Source organism: Thermobia domestica, chromosome 7 (assembly GCF_964235325.1).
Source record: "Thermobia domestica chromosome 7, izTheDome1.hap1.1, whole genome shotgun sequence".
NCBI lineage: Eukaryota > Metazoa > Arthropoda > Insecta > Zygentoma > Lepismatidae > Thermobia > Thermobia domestica.
Window position 1 is genome coordinate 252,799,964 of NC_137460.1, and position 19,062 is coordinate 252,819,025.

Genomic DNA, 19,062 nt, shown 5'->3' on the forward strand with positions numbered 1-19,062 from the left:
AAGAAGTTTTCTGGCTGAGATGCAGGTGCTAGGATCACTGTAAAATTTAATTTCACTCAGTTCACCCATTTCCTTAGCTAATACCAGTTTAGCTGGATGTCAATTTTGTGTAGCGAGATACAATATGCAGGGTGTTCATATTTTTTCCTCTTGAATGTTGTATTTCCCATAACACTGATGCACGTAACAGATTTTTAAAAGTAAGAAGTTAGTGAGCAACTTTTTTCTGTAACGAGAAAGACTCGTCACATTATAATTTTTGACGTACAAATTTAATCCTTTTACGCCTTTATGATTCCCATTTCAATGAATTTAACATGCTAAAATATCACTTAATTGTAGACACTCAACATATTAAAAAAAAAAAAAAAAAAACATTTGAAACAGTTCAGCTTCATGTCTCTTAAAATGTGATGGGAAACATATTTCTTCTTTTTTTCGGTTTCAGGTTTTAGCATTTATGTTCACACGCCTCTTTTTACTTTTAACGTATGAAAACTACAGGGTGCGGCACGTAAAACCGGCCCGTAAAGTGAACACATTTATCCGGTACGGTTTTAACTTCAGTCCCCTTAAAACACGTCTGCAACTTCTCTCACTCGCATGAACCTGTTGACTCAATCTCCTGGTTGACTTTCGAGGACTTCTTGTCATTATCTCCTCCACCTGCATCTTTAATTCAGGTGTGCAGACAGATGGTCGTCTGTTCCTGGGAGCATTTTGAACCGATCCTGTACGCCGCCATTTTTCAATCAATTCATGAATGGTGCTTTTTGCTGGCACAGAACGTCCTGGAAATTTCTCCCGAAACAAATTCTTTGTTTTCACAAAAGAATCCAGTGAGAATGAACCCTTCAACAATGGCAACACGCTCGGGTATCGAATACGGCATTATCACACTGACACTCACCCGGCTTAACACAACGAGGCCTTTTTCTCAACTGGTTTCGACAAGTTTCACTGGCTGCGGCTGCACGTGACTGCTGCAGGTCACGTAAGTCGACCCGACCTCGACACGCCATCTCTTGGTAGGAAGGTAGATTATTTAAGTGTTGCCAAAAACACAATATACCAGAATATTACGACGGGCCGGTTTTACGTGCCGCACCCTGTATAATGACTAAAGTGTTTCACATTCCTAATAATACTCGAGGAACATTGTTTAGAAAAAAATCCTGTAGTAGCTACATTACAAACCCAGTAGAGAATTTTGATTCTCCTAATGGCATTACATCAGTTTATAAGAAATTTAAATTCTATGTTTTGAGCACAAGCGTACAGGCATTAGTAATGACTTAAGGGTACGAAGGTGCAAATGCTTGTCCGCAATCCCTTAACGTGAAATTTAGGAGTCATGTATTTCAAAAAAACAGATAAAGATTACAAGAAATTGAAAACTCTCTGCTCTTCAAAAATGTATTCATTTCATAATTGGGCTTAAATATGTGTAAGATGTAACAAAGTAGCTATATATTAATGCACGCAAAGATTGTAGCAACTAAAATTTACATTGTCGCAGTAGAGATTTTATACGGATTGAATTGATGATTTTTTTCTTTTTGAAAAATTTAAAGTTGTTATACTTTTCCAATTGCGACAAGTTCTCGTGATTGTTAAATTTTCTGACACAAAAATTGATGACATATAAATATTTTTAGTAACAACGGATCTCTATTTTTTCTTATTATAATAAAATGTTTACTCAACATAGCACAAAATATGTTTGTAGTTACTTGAGTTAACTCTGATATCGTATATACAAATAATTGTAAGAATTGACATATTAAAAGCAAACTACGTGCTCTTATTTTTAGAATAGAGACATACGCATTCACTTCGAGTGTTGTCAGTTAAATATTAATACAAAATTTCATGTTAATGGAACAGAAATATGAATTCAAAGAATGATTTGTTTTCTTTGTTGTTACTTATTAATTACCTTCATTTACACTTCCTTGTTTATTGAATTTGTTACAGGCGCTATAACGAACTTCCTCTTCACAGAGAAGCGAATACTTTTATTGCGTTAAGAGAAACCTTTTCTTATTCCGATGAGAAATGTCCAAAGCAGTCTGGCAATGGATTTAATCAATCACCTTTGTCAAGACATATGCTAACAAATAAAAGTGAAAATCTTCTCACGTACCGTAAGAGTGTTAAACGCTATAGTCAAAGATCACCATTGTCAATCAAAAAGTTAGTGCATTCAGGTGAGGAATCCCGCATCTGCGGAGAGTGTGGAATGTTATTTAGTGTTCGTTCAAGTTATGTTACACACATGTTAACCCACACAAAAGAAAAACGTCTCACATGTTAACAGTGTGGTCGGGCATTTCATCGGCGTTCAAGTTTGGCTAGACACATGTTAATCCATACAGGAGAAAAATCTCACAAATGTGTAGAGTGTGGTAAGGCATTTCGTCATCGCTCAACTTTGGCTAAACACACGTTAATTCACGCAGGAAAGAAATCTTACACATGCGATGAGTGTGGAAAGGCATTTACTGAACGTTCAGCTTTGGGTAAACACATGCCAATCCACATAGGAGAAAAATCTCACACATGTGTAGAGTGTGGTAAGGCATTTCGTCATCGCTCAACATTGGTTAGACACATGTTAATTCACACAGGAAAAAAGCCTCACACATGCGATGAGTGTGGAAAGGCATTTACTCAGCGTTCAACTTTAATTACACACCTATCAATTCACTCAGGAGAAAAATTTCACACATGTGAAAAGTGTGGAAGGGGATTTAGTCGACGTTCAACTTTGACTACACATATGTTACTCCACACAGCGGAAAAACCCCACATATGCCAACAGTGTGGAAAGGGATTTAATCAACGTCCTAATTTGGCTGGACACATGTTAAACCACACAGGCGAAAAATCTCACACTTGCAAAGAGTGTGGAAAGGACTTTACTCAACGTTCAACTTTGGCTACACATATGTTAATCCATACAGGAGATAGAGCTCATATTTGCCAAGAGTGCGGAAAGAGATTTAGTCAACGTTCAAGTTTAGATACACATATATTTATCCACACAGGGGAAAAACCTCACACATCCCGAGAGTGTGGAAAAAGATTTAATCAACGTTCTAATTTGGCTAGACACATGTTAATCCATACAGGAGATAAACCTCACACATGCGAAGAGTGTAAGAAGGGGTTTAGTCAACGTTCATCTTTGGCTAGACATATGTTAATCCATACAAGACAAAAATATCTTACGTGCCAAAAATGTGAAAGTGAATTAAATCATGGTCATAACATTCTAGTTTAAACATTACCTTAGTATTAAAGATGCAAACGTTTATTTCTTTTTTAAAAAAAAAACACACACTTCTCGAAGAAAAACAAAGATCTTCATTAAAACAAGGGGTGTTGCGGAGTTGGTTCTCTATCAATGCAACTGAAGGAGCGCTCTCTATTTCCGATAGCCATAGTCAAATAGTCTATTTTTTGTGTTGGTGCAAAATGTGGAACCAGATTTGAATCCCATTCTATGCCTTTATTTTTTTTAATTTTTAAGTTATTCTACCCGCCCAATTTTATAGTATATATATTACAGTGATGTAATGTGTAGCTTTCTATTCTATCCAAAAATAAGGTGTACAGCCGTAAGACCTTTTCCTGTATATCTCAAATATGATTTCTCAGTAGAAATCACTTTTTGCATTGATCCATAAGAGTTTCGTAAACCTGTAAATAAATATGGAGTTCTAGTGTCAAGAATATCAATATCATATCTAAAATCTCCTTCATCACCAGCAGAACGCAGCTTTTGATATTGTTATTATTCTACGCTTCTTAGACGTGGGGACCCGAGTTCGGTACGCGACGGGAGCTAATGTGGTTTGGGGCCTATGATAAGCTGTAGGATCACTCCTCACATAGCCTCGCTGCTCAAAGGGGCACTAAACTCAACATCAAATATATATATATATTATTCGCGACTTTCGTTTGAGAAACCCGGGTTCGATTCCCGGTGGAGCTCATGTGTTTCGGAACCTACATTAAGCTATAGCTGTACTTCTTATATAGCCTCAGTGATGAAAAGGGCACTAAATTCAAAATCTATTAATATTATTATTATTATTACTATTGTTATACGTATCTTTGTTGCGAAAGACCGGGGTTCCATTACCGGCGGGAGTTGATATCGTTCTGGACCTAGCTTAGGTTGTAACTTTGCTTCTCATATAGCCTCACTGCTAGAAAATGCGCTAGACTTAAAATCTATTATTAATATTATTACTATTATTATAATTAAGAAATCGGACAAAACGTTTTAGGGTACTAAATTTGACGAATTCTTTTATTTCTTCCCAGTATATCCTTTTATGTTGTCTTCATGTATCAGAACCATTTGAGACAGGTATTCACGACGATATCTATTTTTTTCACTTAAAATCTTAATAGCTGTCAGTAGTACCACCGCTTGCTTCAGTCAATTGCATCGCACAAGAATGCACTTTGTTACATAACACCTTGGCCATCACTTTTCTCCGAACATTCTCACTTAGTATCTTACGAAAGGAGATGAGGTGTGTTCTCTATTTTCAAGTCGGCTTTGTTTCAGGTTAAAAATAGTGGGTGTAAGCCATACGTTGAATTATATTTTTTAAAAACCTGGTTGTTTCCTCTTTTTAAAGATAAATGATCTGCTCAGAAATGAGATCCCTTTTACATTTTCGTATAGAAAAGCTGGTCTGAATAGAAATGAAAGTGAGTTGAGTCCATAGTTGGAAAATATTTAGTATATCTTAGATCCTGCGCAGGGCGATGTTTCAACTTTGAGAGGGAAACATACCCCTAGAAAAAAACACTGAACTCGCTGCCAACTGTCTTCAGCATTCAGATTTTGGAACCTGCCTCGTCAATTATTTCCTCGTGTTCTGCCAGATTTGTATCTTTAAGACTTCATTAGAGTATGTTGTAACTTCTGATACTAAATGCGTATAATTTCTATAGTACACCAAAAGTTTTGATTTTGCAATACTGTCATGGGTAACATGAATGCTTTCTGGGTCAGTATTATTGAAAATGCACATTTCTAAAAGGTAAAATATATTTTTTAATTAATTTCGCTGCATTGCTACTCATATTCTCATAGAATTAGAAGTTGCACGGTTCATCAACAATTGACACATATTAGTGGATTTTTGGGGTGATATCATTCTAGTAGAGGTACCCAATGAAAGCTCGGTAATGCACACCACAGAGCCGGTTAAGTTGCGATGAGCTATCCAATCTATTCGACTCGACTGAGATGAACCATCCTCTCGATTGGGCTCGGTTGAGGTCCGCCACATCTGGGTAGACGTGATATATAAGCGGTCTTTCTGAACTCGGCTTTATAGTGAACGAATCCCGAGCCGACGACCAATTTAACTCAATTGCACAATTAGAGTCGGCACGTTCCATTCAGCGCATTTAAATGTACCGAGAATCGTCGCTAGAGGTTAGATCGGTTCTTGCTTTTATGGAAATGACTGTTGTCCTGCTTAATGAGTCTTCCTGTATCTCATATCTCCTTAAATACATCCTTGCTTCGGCTGTGAAGAGGAGTGGTACAAAACAAAGTACTTGAAAAGTCAGGTGTAAATTTCCTACTAGAAAAATTTCTTGAATAGCTATCATTAAGGATTAATGGATTTACGAAGTGTTGAGTAGCTTTTATCAATTCGTGTAAGTAGGGCCACGTTTTTATTGGACATTTGAAAAACAAACACTTAAAAGAACGAGGTTTTTTATTATTGAGAGTAAAACATTACAGGTTTTCTTTACACCATGTTTCACATCCATACAGCACCGTAGGATTCTCATTGGAGAAAAGATATTCAAGTAACAATTAGCTCACATTTTCTTTACTTTTTATGCACTTCTCTGTTCTGTTGGAAACATCAGTAAAAGTTTTTAATGAATATCAATTTGGGCAAAAACGACACGCTGATGTTCTCTCATGCTTCACAGGGTAAGCGTGAAGATTCATGAATTTTCTAAAAGGTAGTACAAACTTTTTAATATATAAACGTTTTTTGAATAGGGCTAATGTAGGCACATTAAAAGCAAAATGATGGTATATAAATATAATTTGACTAGAACGTGAAACGACTTTTCTAGAGTTCAATATGTTGGTTAAGTTGTTTTTAAAATGTATTGAGTTACTTTGTCATCAGCTTTTTCTTATATGCAGTATATGATGCAAGTTATACTAGGTGATAGTTGTTACTTATATAACTCATAGTCGGTTCGGAACTAGGGTGCTATTTGTAGCGAAACTACAATAGCTAGCTAGAAATTCTGAAACTCTAGATGTAGCAGCGCTACAAGTGAAAGCCTGTATTTTGTAGATGTAGCTGAATTATATAATTTTATAGCTAATTTTGTACTAAAGCTACAAGTAAACCTTTTTCGAGGGCGCAAAAATACTTTGTAACTCCAACATTTCCTCACAATTTTTAGCAAATTGTATATGATAGAAATCAGAAATCAATCATATTTTCTCCCTATCTCCAATTATTTTGCAACAATATTACAAGAGAATTTTCTGAAATAAATTCCGTACTGACGATCAGTTAAAAGGATAGTAATGACTCTCAAAATACACCTATATGCCATTCTAGCAGCGAAAGAACATACATTTTGGACGATGGGGTAATATATATATATATATATATATATATATACACTTCTAAAAGAGCAGACAAAATGCATACTTTACTGTGAAATGCAAATTGACAGACAAAGCTTTTATGTAATATTTTAACCGAACTTTTAAGTTCAGTTATGCATGTAGATGACATGACATATATTGATGCCAAGTAAACTGTATCTGTGACAAGAGTTTAAGTAGCGAATGCGTTTCTGAAAAAAAACTAGCTAATAGTTGTAGCGAGGTACAATTTTTGTTGTGTAGTTGTAGTGCAGATACTTTTCAAAAGTACCTTTCTGATCACTGCTCATACTAAAATAATGTTGGCAAATAGTGAATATACTACGAGTCAAAGTTCAGGATGCTCTAAATTCATTTCTGCATTCTTTGCAGATGTGTGACTTTTCATTTGTGTGTTTTCACTAGTAATGGGCAATAGGAAGGAATTTTAAAAAATGGGAATACTCCTCAGATTTTCAGTTAACATACAAATTCCTGCGAAGGAATTCACTACCATTTGTTTACTTTATCTTCAAAATTATAAGAACCATATGACTAACTACTTCATTTTAATAGATTAGGATTAATTCTAGGCTTTCAAGAATTAGAGGGTTAAAAAATTAAAAATTCTTTGACTGCACATTATACAGCTAATAACACGATTTTTAGGTGCAATTACCATTTGCACTAAAAGGTAAGGTAAGCAAGTAAGAAATTAGTTGAAAGCAGCAGGACAGAAGGGGATTTGTGCAAACCGTAAAAGTAAGTGGAAGTGATGTATGTGCGTAGATGAAAGTGAATTGTCAGTAACGAAGACACAAAACAGAATGCCTGCGGGGCTCTACACCGTCTATACTCGTTAACGCTCGCTCGGCAATGCTGTCTAATGTTTGTAACGTAACTTGACGTATGAAACCATAAAACAACCACATCGGAATAGAATATCGCAAAAAAACGTAGGTGCAAAACAGGCTCCCTAAAGGTGAGCAATAGCCAAAAGTAGCAAAGTACTAATATACGTATGATGAAAAGGAACCATTTTGTAAAGTAATGTAGAATTATGTAAAAATTGAGGTGAAGAACATCAATACACCCTAAAATACCGTTAGCAATAGATGGCGGTCTGTCTCCTCTCTGATACTTGAATTTCTGAATTGTTACTCGGACTTCTCTTACATATGAATTAACGCATGAAATTTCGAGAAATAGGCAGGAAGAAAGGCAATGTTACATGCAAAATTATAAAGATTAAAAAGTACTTTGGAAATATTGTGAACATACATATTTATGGGCAAATGTTGACAAAATGGTGGTACATGTGTCTTCTTACCTAACTTAATATGTTTAAACCATTTAAAAATTTAATACGTTTATAATGTCAGTAGTAGAGTCAAGTTTAGAAAACCTCCTTACTTCTAATTTTAAACTGTTTAGTGGTTTAAAAGTAAGAAACCCACTAATATTTCGTTCTGATACTAATGAAGGAGGTATTAGTCCTGATAGTGATTTTCTGGACACTAGAACTCCTTATTTATTTTGAGGTTTACAAAAATCTTACGGATCGAGGCAAGAAGTAGTTCTAACCAAGAAGGAATCACAATGAGTTATATAGAAAAGGTTTTGCACCTTCTCATTTTGGATAAATTAGAAAGTTGTCCATCACCTCCTTGTTATACATATACTGTAAAAGTATACTTCAAAAATAAATGAAAAATTACGAAATGAAAAAAGTAAGAGCATCGAGTGGGACTCGAACCAGGTTTAAATATACTAAATCCGCACAGAAAGCAAGAACTTAGCTCGCATGGCTATGGAAACAACAATGAAGTTCCATTCCTATTTCATAAATAGAGAACGAATTTTTTAACAACTCGCCCTCCGTTTTTTAACGAATATTGTGGCCGAATTGCGTTTGTACTTTACTTACAACCAAGTTTTCTGCATTTACCAAGTACTATGATGGTTTAAATGTATCATTACATTACGTTATAACAAGAAAACTGAGTATTTCAAACAGCAAACTGTGAGCTGTGTTGAGAAGTCTCGTTATTTTTTTCTTTTCACATTTCCTACCATTACACCGGCTGCCATTTTGCCAAACATACAATTTTAAGGGATTTAGAAAAATTCCTGCATGTAATTATATTTTGGAAAAGTATACAATCACAAAGAAAATAACATAAATAATTACCATATTATGATTTCAAAGTTAAATTCGTTTATATATCACTGTATATTATTTTTGCTGTCCAGAGAACAGTCTTTAAAATGTATATTCTGAACGTGTTATGTCATTTTATTAATACTTTATTATATTTAGAGAGTATGCAAAAATGGATATTTATTTACAATATGTCTTGTGAGAGTAAATATGTTTCAAAAATGGTGTAATAAATCCACATACTTTTAACCCGTAACATCTGTTCTGGATCTCACAGACCCGTGAAGAAAATATTACGTTGCGTAGGGATATTTTCTAACACGTGAGCGCTATCGTCTTCCGAGTAGCTGCATATCAGTTTGAACTGATACTGGTTCGTGAACATTTGTGAGTGTTTAACGCTTGCAGTTAGATCTACACGTTGTGGGTGGGTCTGTGTGACCCACAACAGTGGAAGCGTAACTTTTTTCATTTTGCTGTGCAATCTATTTTAGTGATATTATTTGCTGTTTATGCAGTGGAGAGGGAACAAAACGCACCAAGTATTTCAGTGACAGATCTAAGATTTCAATCGTACATTCAATCTGTTATAGACGAAGATAATGATAGTGATATTTCTGATAACGATCCAAATTATGGCTTCACTAAAGATACAACGCTAATCTCACATGTTCCAAAGAAAGGTAAAGCAGTAATTTTGGTATCATCCATGCACCATACGAGCGGGAATGTGGACGAACTACCAGAAAAAAATAAATTATTATAACATGACGAAAGGTGGAGTGGACCCTTTAGACGAAAAATGCAGTGTCTATTCAACTAGATGCCGAACACAAAGATGGATCATGGGTATATTTTTTCGCATCCTGGATATTGCAGGGGTTTATGCTTTTATTTTGTTTTCTGCATTCCCACAAACTAAGACATTTTCCAGATTAGACTTTATGAAAGATGTTGCTCGTGAACTTGTCCAACCCAACATCAAAATCAGACTATCCAACAATCACATGAGCCTGGATTCACGAACATACATGTCGAGAGTTCTTGTTATTAACGAAAAAGAATCATCACTCAACAAGCCAAGGAGGGAAGCAGATTGGGAAAAAGGAAGAGATGTCAATTTTGTAGCTCAGCAAAAGACAGGAAAACACAATACCAGTGCGTGTCATGTTTCAGACCTCTTTGCTTAGAATGCGCCAATACAATGTGCACTCCATGTCTGAATCTTGTGAAAAAATGAACAAAAATTTGCAGACATCTTTACCTTCTCAAGATTTAATTGGGGAGTGAATTGTGTATGTATTGTAATATTTCATTTTGAACACTATTCTGACAAAACAATAGGATTGTTGTGTCACAACTAGCATTGTTATGCACAAAAAATGTAATTGTTTAACTACTTACAAACAGAAAAAGAGCCATTTCATTTAATTAAATTTTTCACCAAAAAAAAATCCTTTTTTTGGTACTTGCTACTGTGAAATTTTCCGAGGACTGAAAAACATCAGAAAATACAGATATTTGTATTATTGAATCAAGCTAGTATCATTTACAACCATAAACTAGTGCGTGGTCTATTAGACCCAACAACAGTTTCAGTCTAACACAATTTTACAACAGTAGTTAAGGGTTAAACCGCTAAACAGTTTAAATTTAAAAGTGGATTTTCTAAACTTGACTCTAGTACTGGTATTATAAACGTATTAAATTTTTAAATGGTAAAAACAAATTAAGTTAGGTAAGAAGACACATGTGCCACCATTTTGTCAACATTTGCGCATAAATATGTATGTTCACTATATTTGCAAGATACTTTCAAATCTTTATAATTTTGCATGTAACATTGCGTCTCGAAATTTCATGCGTTAATTCATACGTAACAGAAGTCCGAGTAGATCTTCAGAAATTGAAGTCAGAGAGAGGAGACAGACCGCCGTCTATTGCTAACGGTATTTCAGGTTGTATTGATGCTACTTCACTTCTTTTTCTACATAATTCTACATTACTTTACAAAATGGTTCCTTTTCATCATATGTAAACTAGTACTTTTCTACTTTTGGCTATTGTTTAGCTTTGGAGGGCCTGTTTTGCACCTATATTTTTTGCGATATTCTATTCCGATGTGGTTGTTTTCTGGTTTCATACTTTAAATTACGTTACGAACATTAAATTTAGAGAGCAAAGCCGAGCGAGCTTTAGCGAGTGAAGGCGGTGTAGAGCCCCGCAGGCACTCTGTTTTGTATCTTGGTTACTGACAATTCACTTCCTTTTCGCACATAAACCAATTCCACTTACTTTTACGGTTTTTACAAATCCCCTACTACCATGCTACTATCAACTGATTTCTTTCTTACTCAGCTTAGTTTTTAGTGCAAATGGAAATTAAAAATAAAAATTCGTGTTATTAGTTATATAATGTACTGTCAAAGAATTTTAAATTTTTAACCTTGAAATTCTCTAAAACCTACAAGTAAATCCTAATAGATTAAAATAAGGTATTTAGTCATATGGTTCTTATAATTTTGAAAATAATGTAAACAAATGAAAATGAATTCATCCGCGGGAATTTATAGTCCAAAGCCAGGAGTATTCCCATTTTTTAAAATTCCTTCCGACCGGAAACTAATGAAAAGTCCCACATCTGCAGAGAGTGTAGAAATTGATTTAGGGCACCTTAAACTTTGACTACATGTTACTTGACATGTTACTTGACAGAGAAAAAAAAAAACCTCGCAAATGCCAAGAGTGTAGAATGGCTTTTAATGTACGTTCAAACTTGACTACGTAATATTAATCTACTTAGGAGAAAATGTAACTCATAACAAAAATGTGCGGAGGGTTTTAGTCAACGTTCAAGTTTGGCTAGGTTCATATTAATCCACATAGGAGAGAAGTCTAACACAAGACGATAATGCGGAAAAGAATTTTGCGAACGTTCACACTATGCAAAATACATGCTGTGACACCGAGGAGAGAAATCTCAAATGTTAAAGATGGAAACATATTTAGTGTACGTTCAAGTTTGGCTATACACATATTATTTTACACGGGAGAAAAAGTTCATACATGTTAAGAGTGTGGAAGACATTTAGTGTACCTTCAAGTTTAGTTACATGAATGTTAATAAACACAGGAAAAAATCTTATACCTGCGAAGAAAGTAGAATGGCACTTACTCAACGTTTATATATGGGGAATCCTAATAGATGGAAACTTTTTTAGTGTACGTTCAAGTTTGTCTATACACATATTATTTTACACGGGAGAAAAAGTTCACACATGTTAAGAGTGTGGAAGACATTTAGTGTACCTTCAAGTTTAGTTACATGAATGTTAATCCACACAGGAAAAAAATCTTATACCTGCGAAGAAAGTAGAATGGCACTTACTCAACGTTTATATATGGGGAATCATATTTAATCCACATAAGATAAACAATCTCATACGGGTAAAAAGTGTAGAAAGATATTTACTGAAAGCTCACCTTTGGCATGCCACTTGTTAACCTAGCGGAAATAACCAAACACATGCGAAAAGTGTGGTAGAGGATTTACTTTGCATCCATGTTTGGTAAATAATGTTACTACACATAGGTGAAAAACATTTTATCTACAAAGAACGTGGAAACGGATTTGTATCCATACATTTTGAAAACTCTTCGTCTTGTTTTTCCGTAACATTTAATTTTTCAACAAGAGACTAATTGTACATTACATCTATTGATTTCAAATTCTACTTCTTCTCTGTACTTTGCAAAATCCTCTTCGCATAAACGTTTCACCATACCTGATTCACTTTGCACTTTTTCCTCAAAGTCAGAGCGTAAATTCTCTCTTTCTTTCGTGATCGTCTTATTAATGAAAGTTAACATGAAAGAAAACTATACGTCAACATCTCAAAACGAAACCGAACTATAAGGAATTGTATTTTTGATTACGTCTTAAATATAGAGATTCTCATGAATTTAGACTTTTGCGTTTCTGCTAGAAGGAGGAGAAATTTCACAAAACTAATATATATGAACCTTAAAAGAGAAACTGATGGACGTTCCATAGTAAAATATGATGATGGGATTCCTTTCGCATAATTTAGTGCTGTGCTGTTAGCTGCGGATTTTATCCTTACGCCTGGTATCGTATTTATGAGTTGGTGGTGCGTTAAATATCTCAATGTTGGTTCTCAGTAACATACGAAATACGTATAGAGAGGGTAAAGGCAATACTTCAAGTTCCTCAAATATTGGTGTGGGCTCCTCCGTGGCTAAGCGGTTAGCGTACGCGCTTTTAGCGTGGGAGACCCGGGTTCGATTCCCGGCGGGAGCTCATGTGGTTCCGATTCCACGTTAATCAGTAGGTTCACGTCTCATATAGCCTCGCTGCTGAAAAGGGACGTTAAACTCAAAATCAACTCAACTCAAATATTGTTGTACACGTGTCGTTTAGTTTGGCCCCAGCCATAGTTCTTAAAAACCGTTTTTGAATAACGAACAACATATTACTCTTTTGGAAGTTTCCCCAGAAGATTATAGTTTATGAAAATAAAGACTGAAAAAGTCCGAAATACAAGTCACGAATCGTATCTAGTTTTAATACATGTTTGATTAATTTTAATGCATAGAGCATTTTATTGAGCTTTTGTGCTAGTGAAAGTAAGAGTGCTTCCCAGGAAAGGTTGTGGTTTAGCCAAAGACCCAGAAATTAGGGTGAGTTTGAATAGATTTTTTTTTTTGATTATTTAACATTATATCAGCTTCTAGGCAATGCTTATTTTGAATGTGATGAAAATTTAGATCTATACATTTGTCTGTGTTTAATTTTAGTTTCTTTCGGAAAACCAGTTTTCTCAACTACGGGTTGTCTTGTCAATTTGATGACAGATATCATGACATGTACGTTTTATAGTTAGACTCGTGTCATCAGCGTACATACTTGTATCGGCATACATGCATCAGCTAACGTTACGACATTTGGCAAATCATTTACATATAGTAGAAATAATATGGGTCCTAATATCAATCCCTGAGGAACACCGGTAGAAATGGTTTTAAATTTAGATTTATTGGTTGCTTATTCAGCTGTATTGAACATAAATGATAGTTCAACACCTTGAGCACAATTTTGCAAATAAGATTTAATCCACGAGTTAACAACTGCTTTTAAATCGTAATTGTTAAGTTTACGGATAAGAATGTTATGAGGGACAGAGTCAAGCGCTTTAGATAAATCTAGAAACATTCCGATGCATTTTTTACTTTTGTTCAAAGCTTCTGTGACCTCATTGATGTAAGTATATAAAGCAATTTCAGTTGATTTTTGTTTTTCCAAACCAAACTGTGTAGGCGAAATTATGTTGTACTTAAACGAGAATGGTATAATTTGATTGAAAATAGCTTTCTTTATATTTTTTGAAAAGGAGAACAACATAGGAAATAGGTCTTTAATTTTCATTTTTGTTTTGCCCTTTTTTATATAACGGTTTAACTTTGGGGTATTTTAACTTCTCAGGAAATGTGTATGTCTGAAAGGACATATTAATGAGGTAGGAGAAAGGTTCCGAGATATGGATGCTGCATTTTTTTATAATGGCCATTAGTATTTCATCCAGACCATAAAACCATTTTCGTTCCAGAGCCATTATATTATATACCTCTCTCGCCGAAGTGGGTCGTAAAAACATGGTAGTGATAATTGTATTAAACTTGCATATCTCTGAATGTTATATATCACTAGGAAAATGCTTGTCATGTGAACCTATGTAGTAATTATTGAAGGCGTTTACAATGTGGTCTGGGTTTGTAACTTTTTCCCCGTTAACATCTAATTCAGGAATTTCATTTTTCGTTTTGGTGTTATTTTTTAACTCTATGTTTTTTACCTTCCACATAGCTGAGGGTATCTTTTCACTATTGTCTATAAAATTTGAGTAATGAGAATTCTTGGCAAATTTAATAACTTTCTATAAATGGTTTAGTAGTGTTTATAATATTCTTGCATTTCTTGAGATAACTTCCCGTTTTTATACGCCATATTTAGAGATCTTCGTTTCTTACTTGATCTTTTAATACCGGTTGTTACCCATGTTTTCTTATTACACGCAGAAGTAGGAACGATGTACATTTTTTTTTTGGAAATGCTTCGTTGAAATAATTGACAAATACATTGTGAAACCCATCCCATGCATTGCTCAGGTTGTTAGCCGTATATAACTGCTCCCAAGCTTCCTTGACCAAACGAAAATTTAGATATTCTATACCAGAATCATTAAAATACCTTTTCGCTACTAATCTAGTACTTGGTTTATGTACTTTACCGTTTGTAATCTTGTTACAATTTAATATTACCTAAAAATCTGCGCCTCATGATCTGAGAATCCACTGTTGAGTACTTGAACATTACAAGTAAGACGATCGATATTAAGCAAAATTTGATCTAATGCACTGTTTTTATTCGTTGAGAACCTAGCTGGCTCTCTGACTACTGCAGTTAAATTATATGCTTGCATCAAAATCTCATGTTGGTTCTAAAAAGTCGACATTTATGTCACATACTATTACAACCTCCTTACTCGTTTTTATATAAAAGTCAAGGATAATTTCTACATTTTGCACGAAAATATTAATGTCAGTGTCTGGGGTCCTATATACACACAAAATAATTAGCTTCATACCTGGTACTTTTACTACACATGATTCAAAATGCTTTTCGATATTTAAATTGTTAAATTTAGTTACGACCTTACTCTCTAAATGTGTTTTGATATAAATACATGACTCCCCTCTATTCTTAACAGATCTACTATAACTAGCAATTAGCTTAAAACCGGGAAGGTTAATGACACTCAGCTCATCTGCGTTTAACCAGTGCTCAGTTAAACATATTAAATTTACATTACCATCTGTATCACTTATTAACACTTCTAACATATTTCTTTTATCAATTGTGAGCCCTTGAACATTCTAGTGATATATCACTAACTCGCCCAGTTTTTTATTTATCATAAAAAATCGTCCTTCAAGATATTTGGATTGTTACATCTAGACGATTATCTAGATTTTAAATTTAATTCATCATTAGCACTTAAACATTTTTTAATTTCATTCTCAATATTTGTCTTTTTTTATTTTCCACAGCACTCGTTTCAACCCTCGAGACCTTACCATAAATAATGACACTTTTGGGAGATTTTGAGCATGGTCACTTGTTTCTAAGCCGGTGATCTTGGGGTTTCCCTTGTCTATTGGATCTATTATTTCATCCTTGTACTCTTTGCGTACAGCGGTTTCAGCAGGTAAAACACTATGGTCACTTCGAAGTATTGTTTGATTATCACTGTTATTACTGTTACTGTTAGTTACTACATACAGACAATTGTTGTTCCTGAGAGTCATTTCACCTACTTGGTTCCTTTCAAAATTATTTTCACTAAATGGTAATGTTATAGGAGCAGCATTCATGGGTTCCGGTGTTGACAAGAGTTCGGTCAGGTCGTCGGCGAGGAAGTTTTTGGCACTTCCGTTTAGATACTGACCATGTCTCGTGTGATACTGTCATGGGTATCTGCTTATATCGAGAATCTTCACATTTCTAAATCGTTTGCAGATATTCTGGATTTTAATGTTAGTTTCACGTACCTCTCTGTTTACTATGGAAGAGTCTATGAGATCATGACAATGCGGCAACGTGGTAACTACTACATTTGTATGTGTGAGAGTTTGTAAGGTGGTTCTTAGTGCGCATGTTAAGTTCTTTCCGTCGTTTCTCGCGACCCCATTTGATCCCACAATTATAATAACAGTGTGTTTATTAAGCATGCATTTACCAGTTACAAGCGCCGATTTTATTACTTCACTGACACTGGCGCTAGGCCTCACAATACCAAACGCATTTTATTTTTATGTCTTTCATTTATTCTTTCCGCAATACCACGACCGTGGCTGTCTGCCATTATTAAAATGTTACTGTTGCCTCGATCTTAATCGCAGGTTTTTGCTGAACAAGTTTATGGTCACATTCTGTACGTTCGCTTTTAACTACCGTTTTATTCGTCTCGTTTGTTGCTGATTGCAAATACCTATTCAATATTTCGATATCCTGTTTCTTTGGAGGTAGATTACGTTTTCTATTCGTAGGACTTCTCGTTACTTTCACATCACACCAGTCGTTCCCATTAGTGTTAGTTTTACCAGTCTGTCTATTAACATGTAATCTGCCTTGTATTAAGGTAGTGCATGGCTATTTTTACACTTCTTTGATTTCTTGGTAACGCGGTTCGTGATGGTACGCAGTAATCACTGGATTGATTTGTAGTATAATTGTTTACTGGACCACTCTTGCACTTGACAATTTCACTCCATGCACACTGTTTTTTTATTACATTTTGAGCAGTGGAATGTGTCTCCTTTCTATTAATATCACTGTTCTGAAGTGAGCGCACATCTTCATGCAGAATTTCAATGATTTTGTGAAGATTTTCCACTTCATTACAAAGGTTTCCAATTTCTTGCAATATGGAATCTACTAGCGAATAGTCACAATTATTTGCAACTTTTCCTGGGAGGTCTCGATGCTCATTTGTTTCTTCCGTTGCACTTTTAATAAATACTCGTTGTCTTCAATTCGAATTTTTTTCTATAGCCAGGTTACACATGGTGAGATTATTATTGATCCTACATTCTTTGCTTGTAGGTTTATTATCACATTTAGAGCGTTTACCATTAACTTTAGCACAATCATTACCAGACGAAGTACACTGTCCAAATTCCACTGACGCCATCTTGCCTATAGTTTCTAAAAAAAAACTGTATAACAGAACACTGGTTACAATCAGGGTGCTTAGAATACATAAGCATTCCCGAATTTCAGCTAAGAGCAAGATACTACAGAAGTAATAGAGATACAAGGGGAGCCTGTTTATATGCAAAGAGGGGTCTAAAACGAAAGAATACATTAGGTTTTAATATTTAAATGTAGAAAAACACTTTGAAAGTTGTGCATTAGAAATAGTAGATTATAGGCCTAACCTTGTAACTGTATGTGTATATAGAACTCCTGACAGTGATATAGATATTTTTATAAATAGGATGGATACGATACTAAATTATTTTGTCAAAATCAAGAAGACCGTCGTAATTGTTGATGATATCAACATATACTATTTACAGCCTATAAAACGCGAGGTAGAACTTCTTGATTCGTTTAATATGGACGCAATTGTTAAAGTTCCCACACGAATTACAAAATACTCTAAAAGTGCAATTGACCAGCTTATAGTGAGCAAACATCTTAACTACAACACAGTAGACGTCTTCAACAGTGGTTTTTCAGACTACCTTGCCCAAGTACTCGACATACATGTAACTTCTAATAAAAGTGTTTGTAATGCAAAAGCAAGTAGTGTAACGTACAAAAGAAATTTTAATGACGAAAATATAAAATATTTTAATCACCTTCTCAGGGAAGAAAATTGGAACGAACTTTATATACATAATCAGATTAATGAAGCTTTCAGTTATTTCATTGACACCATAAGATTCTATTGCGATCTAGCATTCCCTGTTGTAAAATGTGTAACTTCAACAAAACAATCAAAACCCTGGGTATCACAAGGGATCAGAATAGCAAGTAAAAAAAAATTAGACTTCTTAACAAAGGTAAAACACAAGGAAATCTATCACCACGTACAGAGACATTCTACAAAAGATACAAGAACATATACAAGAGGGTTCTGAAAGCAGCAAAAAAATTACACAATGACACATACATTAAAAAATCAGATAATAAGTCGAAGGCGTTGTGGAAACTAGTGAAGAGCGAGTAAAGATTAAACACTCGTAATGATGACGGTAATTTTAGAGGTAATTGAAAATGGCAACATAATAAAAGATCCTCGTATAATTGCTGAGATATTTAATAGCTATTACACCAACTTATCATAAACGTACAATAATGATCCAGCATTGTCCACTTCGAAAACATTCACAAAAATTTGCAACAATACAATGTATCTACATCGGGCAACTAATGTAGAAATAATAAAAGTGTTAAAGAAAATGAAAAGTAAATGGTCAGCTGGCGTAGACGGCATACCACCAAGTATTGTAAATGTTATGGAAAGCAAATATTGTTTGGTGATGACTGTATACTATGGTTTTGTGATGACCGATCTTGAAAGCTTACAGACTTGAAATATGTATACTGTGAATTCGCTGTTTTGGTTGTCACTTGTTTTTGTAATGAAGTAGC

At 34.7% G+C, this 19,062-nt stretch overlaps 1 protein-coding gene across 2 annotated transcripts in view; it reads left to right on the forward strand.

Moving 5' to 3' along the window:
* LOC145690822 (uncharacterized) overlaps positions 1 to 19,062 on the forward strand; it is a 66,258-nt gene that overhangs the window by 16,550 nt on the left and 30,646 nt on the right. The window contains exon 2 of one of the 2 annotated variants that reach the window (XM_081766130.1): positions 1,978 to 2,326. The exons of the other annotated variant lie outside the window; for it this stretch is intronic. Coding sequence (XP_081622256.1) covers positions 1,978 to 2,317 — 340 coding nt within the window. The 3' untranslated portion in view covers positions 2,318 to 2,326. Of the gene's footprint in view, positions 1 to 1,977; positions 2,327 to 19,062 lie in introns of those variants that run through there. 2 annotated transcript variants of the gene reach the window in all.